The 18,361-nt window shown below is 47.6% G+C and overlaps 2 protein-coding genes across 2 annotated transcripts; both read left to right on the top strand.

The window, feature by feature from the left end:
• The first annotated feature begins 12,922 nt into the window (after positions 1–12,922).
• Positions 12,923–13,882, top strand: LOC147973194 (uncharacterized). Its single transcript, XM_087524647.1, has 2 exons — positions 12,923–13,382; positions 13,492–13,882. The coding sequence occupies exons 1-2, from the start codon at positions 13,028–13,030 to the stop codon at positions 13,683–13,685; spliced, it is 549 nt and encodes a 182-aa protein (XP_087380773.1). The 5' UTR covers positions 12,923–13,027; the 3' UTR covers positions 13,686–13,882.
• A 2,537-nt stretch (positions 13,883–16,419) lies between these two features.
• LOC147973193 (non-specific lipid transfer protein GPI-anchored 5-like) lies at positions 16,420–17,391 on the top strand. The gene is made up of 2 exons (XM_087524645.1): positions 16,420–16,881; positions 17,013–17,391. Exons 1-2 carry the CDS (start codon positions 16,527–16,529, stop codon positions 17,162–17,164), a joined length of 507 nt encoding a protein of 168 aa, XP_087380771.1. The 5' UTR covers positions 16,420–16,526; the 3' UTR covers positions 17,165–17,391.
• Positions 17,392–18,361: the final 970 nt, after the last annotated feature.

The following is an 18,361-nucleotide window of genomic DNA, read 5'->3' as shown; positions in this document are numbered from 1 at the left end:
AAGAAAACAAGGTTCAACAAACCAAACACAAGCGAAGCAAACACGACACGGCACAACACGGAAAATCCCTACACTCTCTCCCCCTTTGGCATTGAGATGCCAAAAAGGCAGAGAGGACACCTACAACACAAGTGGTGGCTCAAGCGGATTAGTCGCTCGCACGCTCCTCATCGGACTCGGTAGCGGGAATGTGCTCCCCCTCAGAATCAGTCCACCTGTAGCCTTGTTTTGCCATCCATTCAGCCTCTGGAGTGATGTGCTCCTCGGAGCCGCCAGAAACATCCTCTCCAAAAACCCTCATGATCTTCTTGTCGCGGCGGCGACTCTCCTTGGAGGCCACATGAGTCCGATACTGCCCCTTGGCCTGCATGCAGAACAAGGCCTTCATCTTGGCCTTCAGCTTCTTCTCCCATGAGGGCTCAGTGGAGGGAGGTGCATATCCTGCAAAGCTGTCCTCAGCTGCACTCTCCTCCTCAATATCCTCCTCATCAGCAGCCTCAGCCTCGGCACGAGTAGTAGTGTTAGCCCACTGGGGCTTGATACAGAGTCTGATGGAGTCATGACGGATCCAGTCAGGGGCCAGAAACTCCTCATTGGGATAGATCTTCTCCCAAGTCTTCGAGATCAGGAGGAACAAATATGGACCATAGATGGGTACCTTGCGGGTGAATACCGTGAACCGAAGCTCACACCACATGATATGTGAGACATCAAGTGGTTGAGTCTGAGAAACTCGGGCCTCCTAAAAAATGAGCAACATGTCCACAAGAAAGTCATGCACCTTGTCCTTGTCCCCAATGCGAGGAAATAGGGAGTGGCAGAAAATCCGGTGCATGATGTCAAGGAACGGGTTGACCACCCACGTCGACTTGCCATTGGCTAGTTTCTTCTCAACATAGAATGGCAGAAGCTTGTCCTTGTTAGCTGACTCAGCGTTGGCATGAGGGCGAACACCAACCGGCGTGTGGAGCCCCTCATCAGGCACTCTGAGAAAATACATGAACTCCTTCCAAGTAGTAGTCAACTGACATCCATTGGTCATCCAGGTCATCCTCCAATCCTCCCCAGAGTGGAAGTGGACCGAAGCAAAAAACTGGGCCATGCTACCTCTTGAGCACTGTGTTGGTTTTCCCCGAAGATGAAGGGATGATGCAGCAAAGTAGCATAAGTATTTCCCTCAGTTTTTGAGAACCAAGGTATCAATCCAGTAGGAGGCTACGTGCGAGTCCCTCGCACCTGCACAAAACAAATAAATCCTCGCAACCAACGCAAATAGGGGTTGTCAATCCCTATAGGGACACTTACAAGAATAAGATCTGATAGATATGATAAGATAATATTTTTGGTATTTTTATGATAAAAGATGCAAAGTAAAATAAAGGCAAAGTAAATAGCAAAGGAAATAACTAAGTAATAGGAGATCAATATGATAAAGATAGACCCGGGGGCCATAGGTTTCACTAGTGGCTTCTCTCGAGAGCATAAGTATTCTACGGTGGGTGAACAAATTACTGTTGAGCAATTGACAGAATTGAGCATAGTTATGAGAATATCTAGGTATGATCATGTATATAGGCATCACGTCCGAGACAAGTAGACCGACTCCTGCCTGCATCTACTACTATTACTCCACTCACCGACCGCTATCCAGCATGCATCTAGAGTATTAAGTTAAAAACAGAGTAACGCCTTAAGCAAGATGACATGATGTAGAGGGATAGACTCATGCAATATGAAGAAAACCCCATCTTGTTATCCTCGATGGCAACAATATAATACGTGCCTTGCTGCCCCTACTGTCACCGGGAAAGGATACTGCAAGATTGAACCCAAAGCTAAGCACTTCTCCCGTTGCAAGAAAGATCAATCTAGTAGGCCAAACCAAACTGATAATTCGAAGAGACTTGCAAAGATAACCAATCATACATAAAAGAATTCAGGGATGATTCAAATATTATTCATAGATAGACTTGATCATAAACCCACAATTCATCGGTCTCAACAAACACACCGCAAAAAGAAGATTACATCAAATAGATCTCCACAAGAGAGGGGGAGAACATTGTATTGAGATCCAAAAAGAGAGAAGAAGCCATCTAGCTACTAACTATGGACCCGTATGTCTGAGGTAAAGTACTCACACTTCATCGGAGAGGCTATGGTGTTGATGTAGAAGCCCTCCGGAACAGGCCCCAAGATGGGATCTCGTGGATACAGAAAGTTACGGCGGTGGAATTAGGGTTTTGGCTCTGTATCTGATCGTTTGGGGGTACGTGGATATATATAGGAGGAAGGAGTACGTCGGTGGAGTAACAGGGGGCCCACGAGGGTGGAGGGCACGCCTGGTGAGGGTGGGCGCGCCCCCTACCTCGTGGCCTCCTGTTTTATTTCTTGACGTAGGGTCCAAGTCTCCCGGATCATAATCTTCCTAAAAATCATGTTCCCGAAGGTTTCATTCCATTTGGACTCCGTTTGATATTCCTTCTCTTCGAAACCCTAAAACAGGCAAAAATAGCAATTCTGGGCTGGGCCTCCGGTTAATAGGTTAGTCCCAAAAATAATATAAAAGTGGATAATAAAGCCCAATAATGTCCAAAATAGTAGATAATATAGCATGGAGCAATCAAAAATTATAGATACGTTGGAGACGTATCAGGCCACCAGCTCGGGGTCATAGTCCAGATGAAAAGAGATCACATCCTCAATGGCAAACTGCTCCACGAGGTCCAAGGCCTCACCAAAGTAGTGACGATGCTTATCCTCCCTCATGTGATGCATGTTGAACCACTGCACATCCACATACAGATTCTACTTGGCCTTGATCACATCCAAGTAAATGAGATTCTGCTTCTTGGTCCAAAACAGTTCATTCCCTCTAAAGTTTGCACGAGGATGCGCATAAGGGTTGATCTTGCTGAGAGAGACAAACTCAGCAAGAGGTATCTCATCCATGTCCTTTGATGGTTCCTTGACTTGCTAGAGGTGGTCTTGACATTGCGCTTGGGGGCATTGGAGCCCTCTGGAACATCCTCTTGGTTGCGCAGACGCTTGGAACCCATGTCACGGCTTGGATTGGAACGACGAGCAGGGACATTGGAGCCACCACCTGAGACACACAAAAAGCACAAACACACACGAGAAGTGAGACAGGTCAAAACAAAGATCATGACAAAGCAGAAGAAACCAGTAGAAAATGCATATGGTAATTGCCATGAAGAAGATTTGACAGCAGCGGTTGTACGGCCTGGTCGCGCGGTACTAAAAATATAGTGCCGCTCCTAGTCGCGGTAGTACCGCACGGTGGCATGGTAGTACCGGGGCTCGGAGAGGCAGTAGAGCTTTAGAACCGCGGCCCGTGCGGTAGTACCGCGCCTGAGGAGCGGTAGTACCGTATGAGCGGTAGTATCGCACCTGCTAGGCGGTAGTACCGCACGGCATCAGATCCGAACAAATGAATCTGAGAACAACCATGACAATGAGGTGGTACTACGGTTGATCAAATCTACCACGGGACAACATATCAAGTACACTTTCTACGCATCACTACTCTCCTACATCCTACTCTTGCAAAGATTTGGCCTAAAATCTCAAGAATCAACATGCATCTCCCCAAAACCTAGAAGCGAAAACACGAACAAAAGAGAGAGGGATTTGGGGAGAGGCCTTGATCCATGGCAAGAGGAAGTAGTGGGGAACGATCCCACCGGTCGGAATCTGAGGAGAGCGGCCGGGGATGGAGATTAGGCAAGGCTCTCTGGCGCCGTTCTTGAGCAGGAGAGAGAGCGAGGCAGTGGGGAGAGAAACAGACGAATGGGTATGGGGGAGTTGGAACTCCCCCTGCCCGTGTCTTAACCCCCGCACGCCCTCGGCAGCGCGGTAGTACCGCACCTCATCGTGGTAGTACCGCTCGGGCGGAAGTGCCGCACCGAAGCGGTATTACCGCTCCCCCAGGCGGCAGTAAAAAATTACTACCGCGCTGGGTGCGGAAGTACCGTGCACTCCACAAGCGGTAGTACCGTGGCAGGCTGCGGTAGTACCGTGAGCTCAAAACGATGCAAGTTTCAAACAACAAAAAAAGAGAAAGGAGCTATGCAAGCAAACGACAAGCAAACGAGACACCGCAAGAACACGCTCAACACGAAGAAAGAAAGAAAGGCAAGAGACAACAAGGACCAACCACGAGACACAACCTCTCCAAGAAGAGGGCGTTGGCCGGAGCCACCTATGTTTGAGTCAATTGGTATGGCACCGCGAAGAATTATCCTTGGGCCCATGACCAAGACTCGTCTTTGAAGCACAAGTGCCATCAAAAATGGCTAATGTGAAAGAGTTGATCAATTTATGCATAATGGGGGGAGGGAGAGTTCATTGAGAGAACAAAACCCCCCATATGTCCATGCCTACACCTAAATAAGATAACAACTTGAGTATGGTGGGGTGTGCACGGGTTCAAGCAACATTGCTCGAATCAATGATATTTAGCTCATGCCTTAACTCGCAAAATCTTGTTTCATCCAAGGGCTTCGTGAAGATATCTGCAAGGTTATCAAGAGTGTTGACATAGTTGAGTTCGATCTCCCCTCGCCTAATATGATCCCGGATGAAGTGATACCGAATCTCAATATGCTTCGTCTTGAAGTGTTGCACCGGGTTGACAGAAATCTTGATTGCACTTTCATTGTCACACCAAAGAGGCACTTTGTCACAAATGACACCGTAATCCTTTAAAGTTTGCCTCATCCATAAGAGTTGTGCACAACAACTACCGGCCGCTACATACTCCGTTTCATTGGATGAGAGAGACACATAACTTTGCTTCTTGGAAGACCAACTCACCAAAGAGCAACCGAGAAATTGGCACCCTCCGGAAGTGGACTTCCTATCCACTTTGTCTCCCGCCCAATCGAAGTCTGAATAATCTACAAGATTGAAGTTTGCTCCTCTTGGGTACCATAAGCCAAAGTTTGGGGTATGAGCCAAATATCGAAAGATTCGCTTGACCGCCACGAAGTGACTTTCCTTAGGTGCCGCTTGAAACCGTGCACAAATTCCCACACTCAACATGATATCCGGTCTAGATGCACAAAGGTAAAGCAAGGAGCTAATCATGGAGCGATATACCTTTTGATCCACCGCTTTACCATTGGGATCTATGACAAGTTGGCATTTGACGGTCATAGGAGTGGACGCCGGCTTGACATCACTTAGCTTGAATCTCTTGAGCATGTCTTGAGTGTATTTGGCTTGGTTGATGAAGGTTCCTTCTCTTCCTTGCTTCACTTCGAACCCAAGAAAGAACTTCAACTCTCCCATGGAAGACATCTCGAACTTTGAGGTCATGAGAGCGGCAAATTCCTCATTGGAAGCTTTGTTAGGGGAACAAAACATAATATCAACAACATATAATTGGCACACAAACAACTCCCCTTTGACCTTCTTAGTAAAAAGAGTGGGGTCGATTAGCCCAACTTCAAAACCACGGTCTTGTAACAACTCGGTAAGGTGGTCATACCACGCATGTGGGGCTTGTTTAAGGCCATAGAGTGTCTTATCGAGTTGATACACATGATCGGGAAAGTAGGGATCCTCAAACCCGGGGGGTTGCTTGACATATACCAACTCATTAATAGGACCATTAAGAAAAGCACTCTTCACATCCATTTGTTGTAACTTAAAGTTATGATGAGAAGCATATGCAATCAACATGCGAATGGATTCAAGACGGGCAACGGGAGCAAAGGTTTCACCGTAGTCGATACGCTCGACTTGGGAGTAGGCTTGTGCTACCAAACAAGCCTTGTTGCGAATGATAATCCCATGAGCATCTTGCTTGTTCTTGAATATCCACTTGGTTCCAATGACATTGTGGTTCCCCGTTGGCCTTGTCACCAATCTCCACACCTTGTTGCGCTCGAAGTTGTTGAGTTCTTCATGCATGGCATTGAGCCAATCCGGAGCTTCGAGCGCCTCATAGACCTTTTGGGGTTCAACACAAGAGACAAACGCGTGATGTTCACAATAGTTTGCTAATTGTCTACGAGTGCTTACCCCCTTTCTTAAGCTTCCAAGCACATTTGTCATGAGATGATCCTTGGTGGAGAGCTTGGAAGCAATCTTGGCGGCACGACGCTCCAATTCCTCCTCGGGGGTGAGATGAGGAGTGGTCACTTGATCATCTTGAGCGCCGTCTTGAGCTTGTTCTTGATCTCAAAGAAGCTCTTGATCTTGAACTTGCTCAGAGGAGAGAACTTGACCTTGGGCATCACTTGATGTTACAACACCATCTTGAGATTGACCTTGCCCTTGGTCTTGTTCTTGAGATTGAGGGCCTTCACTTTGTTCTTCGGAAGTGTGTGGGCCTTGGGTTGGTGATGGATCCACTTGAGTGGAGCATTGTCCTTCTCCTTCAGCCACAAGGGGTTCCTCAATGGGTAGGATAAAACCAACACCCATTTTTCTTATGGCTTGGGGAGGAATTTCATCACCTACATCACAAGTGCCACTTTGCTCCACTTGGGAGCCGTTATTCTCATCAAACTCCATGTTACATGTCTCCTCAATAAGTCTCGTGGACTTATTGAGAACACAGTAAGCATGGGAGTTTGTAGCATAACCAACAAATATGCCCTCATGAGCTCTAGCCTCAAATTTAGACAAATGAGCACCTTTCTTGAGAATGAAACACTTACACCCGAACACCCGAAAGTACTTGAGGTTGGGCTTATTCCCGGTGAGTATCGCATATGGAGTCTTGTTCAAGCCTTTGCGGAGGTAGAGCCGATTTGATGCATGACACTCGGTGTTGATGGCTTCGGCCCAAAAGTTGTATGGAGACTTGAACTCCGCCATCATGGTCCTTGCCGCATCCATCAACGTCCGGTTCTTCCTCTCCTCTACACCATTTTTTCGAGGGGTGTATGGTGCGGAATATTGATGCTTGATCCCCTCATCACTAAGAAACTCATCCAAGGTGTAGTTCTTGAACTCAGTGCCGTTGTCACTTCTTATTGTCAAGATCTTTGCATTGTGTTGACATTGAGCTTCATTTGTAAAGTCAATGACGGTTCGTTGGGTCTCACTCTTCCTCTTGAAGAAATATACCCACGTGTATCTTGAATAATCATCCACAATCACCAAGCAATACTTTCTACCCCCAAGACTATCAAAAGATGGAGTCCCAAAGAGATCCATGTGAAGGAGCTCCAAAGGCCTCTTCGAGTAAATGATAGTCGTGGGAGGGTGAGCCTTTTCATGTAGCTTTCCTTCGATACAAGCACTGCAAGCACGATCTTTGGCAAAGGTAACATCTGTTAGTCCACGGACATGGTCCCCCTTGATTAGACTTTGCAAAGATCTCACATTGACATGGGCTAGACGGCGATGCCAAAGTCATCCCACGTCAACTTTAGCCATTAGGCATGTCGCGGTCTTAGTGAGTCGCTCTGAAAAGTTAATCACATAAAGACCATTTTCGACATGCCCAACAAAGGCTACTTTAAGAGTCTTGCTCCACAAGAGGGCCACGGTATCAACATCAAAGAAGGTGGCAAAACCCATGAGTGCTAGTTGACGAACATAAAGTAAATTGTATACAAGGGACTCAACAAGCATGACCTTCTCGATCGTAAGATCATGAGAAATGACAACCTTGCCGAGTACCAATACCTTAGAGTATGAGGCGTCACCCCACTTGACGTTGGTGGGCATGGATGGAATCTTTTGCACGTCCATCACCAAGTCCTTGCTTCCGATCATATGATTAGTAGCTCCACTATCGAGCAACCATGATCCCCCACCGGAAGAAAACACCTACAAGAGATCAATGCTTGGTTTTAGGTACCCATTTTGTAATGGGTCCTTTGATGTTAGTAACAAGGGTCTTAGGAATCCAAATTGACCATTCAATGTACTCATGAGGATAACCAACAAATTTGGCATAAACATGCCCATCACTAGCACAGCACAACACATAAGAAGGGTTAAAGTCGCCGGCTTTGTTGGGAAGGGAAGCATTGCCCTTCTTGGCATCACTACCCCTCACAGTATTCTTCTCCTTCTCCTTAGGAGCACCCTCTCCCTCCTTCACAAAGGTTTGCTTGAGAGGAGGAGGTCGTTTGGCCTTGTCATTCTTCTTCTTATTCTTGGACTTGGGCACATACCCAATCCCCTCTTTGGCCACAACTTCCTTTTGGTTGCTCAATAGGTCGTTGAGGTTCTTATCGCCTTGTATGCAAGAGACGAGACCTTTCTCAAGCTGCACCTTCAACTTAGCGTTCTCCTCAACAAGATGCACATGCTCACAACATGGGTTAGTAGCATTTGTATTATCAATTAACATCATATGAGGAAAAGTGGCTTTCTCCTTGGTTAGCTTTATTTGAAGTTGATCATGAGACTCTTTGAGGCTAGCATGAGCACCCTTCAAGACCTTGTGATCCTTGTCAAGTAGGTCAAACTCCTCTTTGAGTCTAGCAAGATCAACCCCAAGCTTGGCCTTCTCGAAGTTAAGCACACGAGAAACAACCAGAGCATGATCAAAATCTTTCTTTAACTTAGCGTGATCAACGTTGTGTGACTCCTAAAGAGCTAAACGAAGACCAAGCTCTTCCTCAAGAGCATTGGAAAGATCCGAAATATCATCGGCATAGTAACGAATATGCCCCTCCATCTTGGAGATAGTATCTTCGTGAGCCTCGATCATGTCATTGGCTTCACCAAGTTGTTCCAAGAGAGCAACGAAATGCTTCTTGGATTTACGCTTGAGTTTACCCATAAAGGACTCAAACTCATTTTCCTCCACATTAGATCCCTCATATTCATCAATGCAATCCGTCAAGGAAGGATTATTAATGATGGTAGTTTTGATGTTGGGGGTTACCTTGTTGGTGGCTTTACCCATGAGGCACTTGGCGGTGATGTTCTCGTTGGGTGAGTCGAAGAGAGACACTCGTGGAGTTGTTGCAATGGCAATGGAGGCCATGGCAACCGACTCACCATCATCATCATCATCATCCTCATGGTACTCTTCTTGAACCACCAACGCCTTGTGAGAAGTCTTCTTGGTGAAGTTGCTCTTGTTTGGGAAAGACTTGGCTTTATCCTTTCGGATGAGCCTACCACCAGTGTCTTCCCTCTTCTCATACGGGCACTCCGCAACAAAATGGCTCACATTGCCACAATTATAGCAAGTCCTCACACGTTGCTTGCTCTTCGTGCCACTTGAGTTGTTCTTGTTGAAGTTTGGCCTTGAGTTTTTCTTGCTCCAAAATTGCCTTGAAGCAAGTGACATGTGTTCATGATAGGCATACTTTGTATCTTCGGGGTTGCTTTCGTCTTCTTCCTCTTCTTCTTCTTCAACACAAACCTTGGCCTTCAATGCAAGGTTGGGCTTCTTTGCCCTTTGAGAGCGAAGCACCGCATTGTCGGTGGTCTTGTCCAAGATGCTCATAGCCACAAACTCATCCAACACTTCACTTGAGGACAAGGTGTGGAAGTCCGGCCTTTGACGAATGACGGAGGACATGGCCTTGTGGTAAGGCATCATTGCCTTGAGGAATTTGCGCTTGATCCAATTTTCATCCATATCCTTGCTCCCATGATCTCGGAGTGAAACCGCGAGTTTGGTTACTCTTCGATAAAGCTCACGAGGTTCTTCATCTTCCTTCATTGCAAACTCATTGGCTTCATCTTGCACCACTTCATAGTTGGAGCGTTGAATGCTTGCGCTTCCCCGGTAGAGAGAAACAACATGGTGCCATGCATCTTTGGCTATGGCGTAGGGCCGGAGGTGAGGAAGATCTTCGGGTGGAATTGCATCTTGGATGATGAAGAGAGCATTCTCATTGAATTGATTATCCGCGGCTTCTCTTGGAGTGAAGTTGCATCGGTCATGTGGATAGAAACCTTCTTCAATGATTCTCCAAAGATTAGTATTCACGTGATTTAAATGACGCTTAAACCGATAGACCCAAGAATCAAAGTCCTCATTTTTCACAATCTTAGGGGGAGGACCGGCATGATTCAAATGAGTGAAAGGAATCGGTCCACCATAAACAAGTGGAGGTTCTACATGGGCAAAGATGCCGGTGACATTTTTAGCACTAGAAGAAGGAGCCTTTTCAGTAGTAGCTTCCCCCTTGTCGGAGCTAGCATCCGTCACCTTGTTAGTGGGATCACCCACTTTCAACGATGCGGTGGATAGTTTAAGCCCTTCAATGAATTTAGTAAACATGCTTTCAACCTCGGTAGTCATGGAGGTTTTCAATGTCTCCAAGGCCACATTGAATTCCTCACGAGAGATTGAGGTTCCCCCATCGCCCGTAGACGAGATCAGATTCACACTGGAGTGCTCCTCCACACCGTCTACGGTGTCAACCATACTCTTCGGACGGCAAAGTCCTTAGTAAAGAGATGAGGCTCTCATACCAATTGAAAGGATCGATATAGTTGACTAGAGGGGGGATGAATAGACAACTAACAATTTTTTTAACTTTTCTTTACCAAATTAAAATTTGCATCAAAGTAGGTTGTCTAGACATGCAACTATGTGAGCAACCTATATGATGCAACAACAACAAGCACACTAGCAAGCAAGGGAAATAACACAAATAAGCTTGCACAAGTAAAGGTGTGAGATAACCAAGAGTGGAGCCGGTGGAGACGAGGATGTGTTACCGAAGTTCCTTCCTTTTGAGGGGAAGTACGTCTCCGTTGGAGCGGTGTGGAGGCACAATGCTCCCCAAGAAGCCACTAGGGTCACCGTATTCTCCTCACGCCCTCACACAATGTGAGATGCCGTGATTACACTATTGGTGCCCTTGGAGGCAGCGACCGAACCTTTACAAACAAGGTTGGGGCAATCTCCACAACTTAATCGGAGGCTCCCAACAACACCACGAAGCTTCACCACAATGGAATATGGCTCCGCGGTGACCTCAACCGTCTAGGGTGCTCAAACACCCAAGAGTAACAAGATTCGCAAGGTATTAGTGCGGGGAATCGAATTTCTCTTGGTGGAAGTGTTGATCGAGGCCTTCTCAACCAATCCCTAGAAAGTCAACAAGTTTGATTGGCTAGGGAGAGAGATCGGGCGAAAATGGAGCTTGGAACAACAATTGACTTTAGGGTTGGAAGAGGTAGTCAACTCAAATAAGAAGATACCCATTATATAGTGGAGAGAGAAATCCAACCGTTATCCACTTAACCAGCCCGCGACAAGAGGTACTACCATGCCTGCCAAGCGGTACTACTGCAAGGCCTCACAGTAGTATCGCACCCCCTTGCGGTACTACCGCAAGGCAGGGTTGGACCAGCCTGGGAAGGCCGTGGACAAATAAACGTCCGTGGCCAGTTCCGCTGAATTCCAAATAGTGCAAAAGTCCAACACGGTACTACCGCTGACGGCAAGCGGTACTACCGCGCGGGGAGCGGATGTAAAAAATTACATCCGCTCCTACTTCCGCTACTGGTGTTGTGCCAGACCAGGGCTCACGGTACTACGGCTCCCAAGGAGTGGTACTACCGTGACCACCTGCGGTACTACCGCAAAGGCATGCGGTACTACCGCAAGGGCCTGCGGTACTACCGCTCCAAAGAGCAGTACTACCGCAAGCCTCAGAACAGCAACAAATAGGAAAACTTCTTTTTGCACAAACAAGAAGAAACGGAGGATACTCCAAAGTACTAAAGGAAAGGCAGTGCAAAGAGGAGTAAACGTGTACGAGACGATTCCACCCAAACCTTTCCAAAACGGACCCCCTCTTAATAGTACGGCTTTCCTACGACTCAAATCCACCGAAAAAGGAACGTAGAAAAACGCCGTCTTCAATAATCTTCGAGGGGCTCCTAACCGTCTTGTGCCTAGTCATGAAATATCTGAAAACGTCGAGACACACGATTAGTCCGCAAATGCATTGTTATCAATCACCAAAACACCGTAGGGACAACTATTGCCCTTACATCCAAGTTCTACATAAAAATATTTCCATTAGGGAAGTAAGCCGCCTTCAAAATCCTGGCACTAAGAGAAGCCGGTTCTTGTAAATCCCTCCATGACTGCCTGGCTAGTAAAGCTAAGTTAAAAAGCTCCAAATCTTTGAAACCCTGTCCTCTCAGGTATTTCGGTCTTGTCATCACTTCCCAAGACACCCATGCGGGCTTACGCTCTCTCTGTTTGCAACCCCACCAAAACTTTCTGATCATTGAGTTGACATGATGACACAGTCCCCGTGGTAGTTTAAAGCAGGACATAGAGTAGATCGCCTGGGCAACCGACATAATATAACATGAAGGAGATAGAAAGCATTATGAGTAAACACCAGGCCCAGGGCCGGCCCTCGCATATGGGAGGCCCTAGTGCGAATAACGTACAATGCATGGTCCTGATGACCGGTCGCTGCTGCACGCTGCAGCCACACAAGTACATTGAAACTGTCCATATGAGTTGTTCTTCATGACAAGGCACTAATTTCAAACAATGTTTTTATAGTTTACCTACAAATAGCACTTTGAACAAAGCAAAATCATCTCCCATGCAAGAACAACAGAGATATATCACAAGGTAAACCAAAGCAATATCTGATCGTCATGTGTAATGTGGTGATTGTCGATCATTATTTACTAGTATGAAGCAATCACTTGTGCGGCAATTCCATGCAAAAGGATCGTCACGAATTTGCAATCAACAACAGAAGATGGGCAATCACTTGTTCAACGCTCAACACCAACCTCTTTAGCAACCACACCCATATATTTTGGCAAGTTAAAAGTCCATGACAACTCCAGGATTTGAGAAACCGAAATCATTTCGTTGCAGGAGTAGGAAGTAGGAAAATGCAGCTCACCAACATACCCAACTAATACCACCTTCCCCAATAAAACCTACTCCTATAATAACACACGCGTACTCGAATTCCAAAAGCACACTCACAAGGCAAGCAAGCAGCAACTAGCTAGCTCCAAGCCTCCATCCGATCCAAGAAAAGCAACTCTCTTTTGCTAGAAAACCAAGGGGAAAAAACACCCATCAATGGCGGCGGGAGCGAGAGCGGTGGCCGCCATGTCCAGCAGCAGCAGCGTCCTCCTGGCCGCGGTGGCGGCACTGGCGCTGCTGGTGTCTTCGGCGTCGGCGCAGTCCGGGTGCACGTCTGTGCTGATCGGCCTGTACCCATGCATGAACTACATCAGCGGCAGCGGCACGGCCCCGACCAAGTCCTGCTGCTCGCAGCTCGCCTCCGTCGTGCAGTCCCAGCCGCAGTGCCTCTGCAGCGCTCTCGGCGGTGACTCGTCGTCGCTCGGTGGCATCACCATCAACAAGACACGCGCGCTCGAGCTGCCCAACGCCTGCAACGTGCAGACCCCGCCGGCGAGCAAGTGCAACGGCGGTAAGTGTTCAACAGTAGTATTTTACAAGTTATAAGAGTCAAGAACTACACTGCACGTATAATATCGCTTCTTGGGTTGCTGACACGAGCCGTGTTTTTGTGCTTGCAGCTGGTGCTGGCAGTGCTCCGGGCGCCAGTTCCAACACGCCGACCACCCCGGCAGTGCAGACACCGGCCGGCTTGGGATCGAAGACGACGCCGACGGCGTACCTGCAGGGGAGCAGCAGCTCGTCGCTCCATGGCTCGGCGAGTCTGGTGTTTGCGCTCGCGGTCGCTGCCGTCTACGCCGTGTCGGTCGTTTGAGCGTCTCGGCTACTGGACTGGAACGCTTGCTGGCCGATGATTCAGAAATATGTTTGTTGTGTGGTATTATTTGAGTTTCCTATTGGTTTAGCATTGGGCACTGGGGAGTACTGAGGAAGTGAGGAAGAATATTCCACATATGTAATTATTGGTTGTTTTGCTGCAGACACAATAAGAAGAGTCAATTTCACTTTTTAGTTTTACCTTTTTTTTACAGGGATTACCCCATTTAAACATTTTTTTTCATTTTACCCAGCCACACACTACCTTTCTTTTATTAAGTTCTACTCTATTTTTTTGCGCGGTAAGTTCTATTCTACTCCCTCTGTTTTAAATTATTTGTAGCAGAAATGGATGTATCTAGATGTTCTAGATGCATCCATACCTGCGATATGTAATTCGGAACGAAGCGAGTATTTTAAAGCATGTCTGTCAAGCCAGTCACACCCCTGGAGGCCCACATGGCGTTCCACATCGGCTGGTTTTCTTGTGCGTTTGATTTGTCCATAGCGCTCGCCCACCCGCCCGATTCCTCCTCCGGTTTGGTTCGACTCGTGCCCGGTCCTACATCGCATCTCTGTCTTGTACTACCTCCGTTCCAAATTATTTGTCGCAGAAATGGATGTATCTAGAACTAAAGTACATCTAAATACATCCATACCTGCGACAAGTAGTTCGAAACGGAGGGAGTAGTACATGATCGGCCTGGTGGTGCGGCATCGAAGGTGCAACATCCAGGATTCTTGGTGAGCTGGTCCAACATGGGCTTCAACGAGGCACACCCCATCAAGCTTAAAGCTTTGCATATACTGCGTTGTGTCACCTTCTATCCTCGCCGTGCCGTGCTCACTCTGCTTCTTTAGCTTCATGGTGGCGCCAATGCTACACAGTGCCGTGCCAGGAACAGTGGCGGAGGCAGGATTCAAGTATAGGGAGGGCCGAGTACGTATATTGATCGAATCTTGTTAATAATTACTAGTTGCTTTTACTAAAATTGTTGATCGTTGGAGGGGGCCAGGCCCCTGCTCGTCCCCCCTGGCTCCGCCCCTAGCCAGGAACCAAAGACGACGAATGGAGGCTTCGCCAGATGTAGGCTATGCCGCTGCGACCATTGATGCGACACATGTCAAGAGAGTGCCACTCGGGACGGCATGGGAGCGGCTGCGAGGGCGTCATTGGCACTGATTAGCGACCGAATATAGTGAAAACTAATAGGAGAGGAGCTCGGCGGCAACAGTGAGAATTATGGAGTGGGGCAAGGCAAGATATAAAACACGTACAACACTGGCCGACGTGAAAATGAAAGCGGCAGTTTCGTGATCATAACTCCGTTAGTGATAAACATTTGCACATTTTGGCCATCGAAACACACGATCATTGGCTGACTCGTCTATGATGAATATCCAATAGAGCCCAAAATACCTCATCACTGACACGCCAAGGAAGGCCTGTAAGTGATATGACGTGTGGCCACTGGTCGGTCAGTAATGCGGGGTCAATGCCGTTCCAATGTGTAGTAGTGTCTTCGCACAATGAACCAAGGATCTCGCCACTCCACATATTGTGCAATGTGCACAAATAGATCAATGTGCCTCCGGAATTGCCGGCTGAAAAGGTTCTCTGAATACACCAGATTCTCCACAAAGTACTCCCTGAAAAGCTTGAGATGTCCATATGCCCGATTGTGATAGATGCGACGGAGCCGAATTGGGAACCGATTCATTTCTTTTTTCCCTCTTTCTCTCGAATTACCACCGGTAATCCAATCTCAAAACCATCGTCACCTTCTTCTTCCTCCTTCTTTGGCGAGTAATCTAAAAACTTTTTCAATAGCATCTTCATCTAAACATTGCATTTTTCAATGACCAAATTCAGTGTGTAATTGAAAAAAGGGGAAAAGGAAAAGAAAAGAGTTTACCTTGCGGATAATCGGTCGACACCTCGCAGACATTGAGATCGTACGCTGGCCTACACTAAACTTAACGGAGTACCAACCGTTGTTTAAGGCGGTGTGCATGCGATTGGAGCGAGTGGTCAGGTAGGTTTTACCCAACATAGGTGGCAGAATAATCTCCGGATTAGTCCACCACTCCTTCTACATAGGCATAGTGACGATCCTATATGCCTTTTCTATTCTTAATACGTCATTTTTTACTTGTGTCAGACTGTTAGTTTTGGTTGCGTGCGTATTAGTATGCAGAAGCTAGGTGTCACTCGTCTTGCTTTGTATCATTTGATGCTAGTACATTCTAAGTTAATAAAAAACATCCTCTATCAAAAAAGAAGTTGATTGTGCTCACAATTTCAACATCTTTCCTCTAAAAGTTTCAATTAAGCATCAGATCCATTGGTTGCATTTGAGGATGACTAAGCAAGTTTATTTTTATGCAGGAAGACAAAGCAAGTTACCGTCCTTTTCATGATCCAGTTTTACAAGAGACAACTAACAAAAACCATACCGTGACACCCAATACAGTTGTTGGCATCATCTAAGACGGCGTTGACCAACACCTGGTTCAGCTACTAACACCAACTATTTTCGCAGCCACATGAATAATATTATTCTGAAATAAATAATATACGACTACTGCTGGAAATCAAAGAAAAAGATCATTTCGTGCCAAGAGTAGGAAGTAGGGACATGTAGCTCACCAACATGCCCAACTAATTCCACCTCCCCCCAGCAAAAACCGTTTATATAAAGTCACACGACTGGAGGGTCAAAAGCACAAACACACAACCTGATCAGCGTAAGCAAGCAGCATCTAGCTCCAAGCATCCCCAACCCAAGAAAAAGCGTCTTGCTTTCACTAGCAAGCCAAGGGGAAGAAACGTGCATCAATGGCGGCGAGAGCAAGAGCGGTGGCAGCCATGTCCAGCAGCAGCAGCGTCCTCCTGGACGCGGCGGTGGCACTGACACTGCTGGTGTCGTCGGCGTCGGCGCAGTCCGGTTGCACGACGGCGCTGGTCGGCCTGTACCCGTGCATGAACTACATCAGCGGCAACGACACAGCGCCGACCAAGTCCTGCTGCTCGCAGCTCGGCTCCGTCGTGCAGTCCCAGCCGCAGTGCCTCTGCAGCGCGCTAGGAGGCGACTCGTCGTCACTGGGCGGAATGACCATCAACAAGACGCGCGCGCTGGAGCTCCCCAACGCGTGCAGCGTGCAGACCCCGCCGGCGAGCAAGTGCGACGGCGGTAAGTGTTCGACAGCAGCTTATAAGAGAGGATCACTGCACGTTTATTTTACTGTTGTTGCTCCCTGTTTTTCTTTTTTGCGACTCTGCTCCCTGGGTCGTTGACGAAGGACATGTCCTTTTTGCTTGCAGCTGGAGGCGGCAGTGCTCCGGGCGCTGGCTCGGGATCGAAGACGACACCGACGGCGTACTTGCAGGGGAGTGGCGGGTCGTCGTTACATGGCATGGCGGGTCTGGTGCTCGCGCTCTCGGCTGCTGTGATCTTCGTCGTGTCCACCGTGTGAGGTCTCGGGCTCTCGGCCTTGTCTGAAGCACTAGTTGGTTGGAGATTGTGTTTCTTGGGTGGTTGTATTTGCATTTCCTATTTTTTGAGGGTTCATCTGGGCACCGGTGAAGACTGAGGAGGAATATGGAGTCAGTGTCGTGTTCCACATTTGTAATATTATTGGTTGTTTTTGCTGCGGCCACAATAAAACCAACACGTAAAAGAAAGATCAACATCATCCTAGGATTCTTTGGGAGATTTTTTTACAATACATCATACGGAGTACTACTGAAATTAAGGTATAGTATAAAATTGATCCAATCCATTTAGTGGTGGTTGGTGTCCCGGTCCTTTATTTCCGGAACCCACACCCTCATGCCGTGGTACTTCCTCTTCGGCGGTGGCAGCAGGCCGGTGCCATCACGTGCTTGGGTCGGCTGCGCGCTGCGGCTATCAGTAACAGCGGCCTCCAACGGCTAGATCCACCGTTTCAAGACAAATTTTCGTGTTTTGACCCTTTTCTAAAACTTATTTAAAATTTGATCATAGTTTGAAATTTTTTCAAGATCTGGCCCTTTTGCTACCGCCAGAGCCTATGGCGGTGATGGTAGTCTGCACAACCCTAGCGTCAAGGTGCTTGGCGGTATGCACGAGCACGCATTGTGTTCAATACTTAAGAGTTTTTTGACGGTAAGGCATGCAACCCTACCGCTAGGGACCTTGGCGGTAGGCTGTTATACCCTACCGCCATGGTCCCTGGCGGTAGCAAAAGGGTCAGATCTCGATTTTTTTTCAAACTAGGGTCAAATCTCGAATAGGTTTCGGAAAAGGGTCAAAACATGAAATTTAGCCCCATTTCAAGGGAGTCGGGGCGGCTCCGACCGATTGGAAGTGTCGCGGGAGGTGCGGGGTGGTTGCGGCACGGGCGGGCGTGCTTGCAGAGGATGCGAGTTGAATTTAGGCGGCGCCGACGTTGATGCGGTAATAGCAAGGGAAAGGGGTGTGATGGGGCAGGAGAATTTTTTTCGTGAGAACTGGCGTTGGTTGAGTAAATACCATAGTTTTAAATAGCCGGCTACAGTTCCGCTATCGCCTTTTCAGCAGGGTGCCGTTAAATGGCCGCCTTCATAAATAGCCCGCTATATCTGATTTGAAGGCCAGCCGTTATTTTCCATAGCCCGCTATTTAAAACATTGGTAAATATAGGCGGCGGCGG

This window comes from Triticum urartu, chromosome 5A (genome assembly GCF_056163025.1).
Source record: "Triticum urartu cultivar PI428250 chromosome 5A, HENAU_Tu73, whole genome shotgun sequence".
Classification (NCBI taxonomy): Eukaryota; Viridiplantae; Streptophyta; class Magnoliopsida; order Poales; family Poaceae; genus Triticum; species Triticum urartu.
This window is presented reverse-complemented; position numbering and strand designations above follow the sequence as displayed.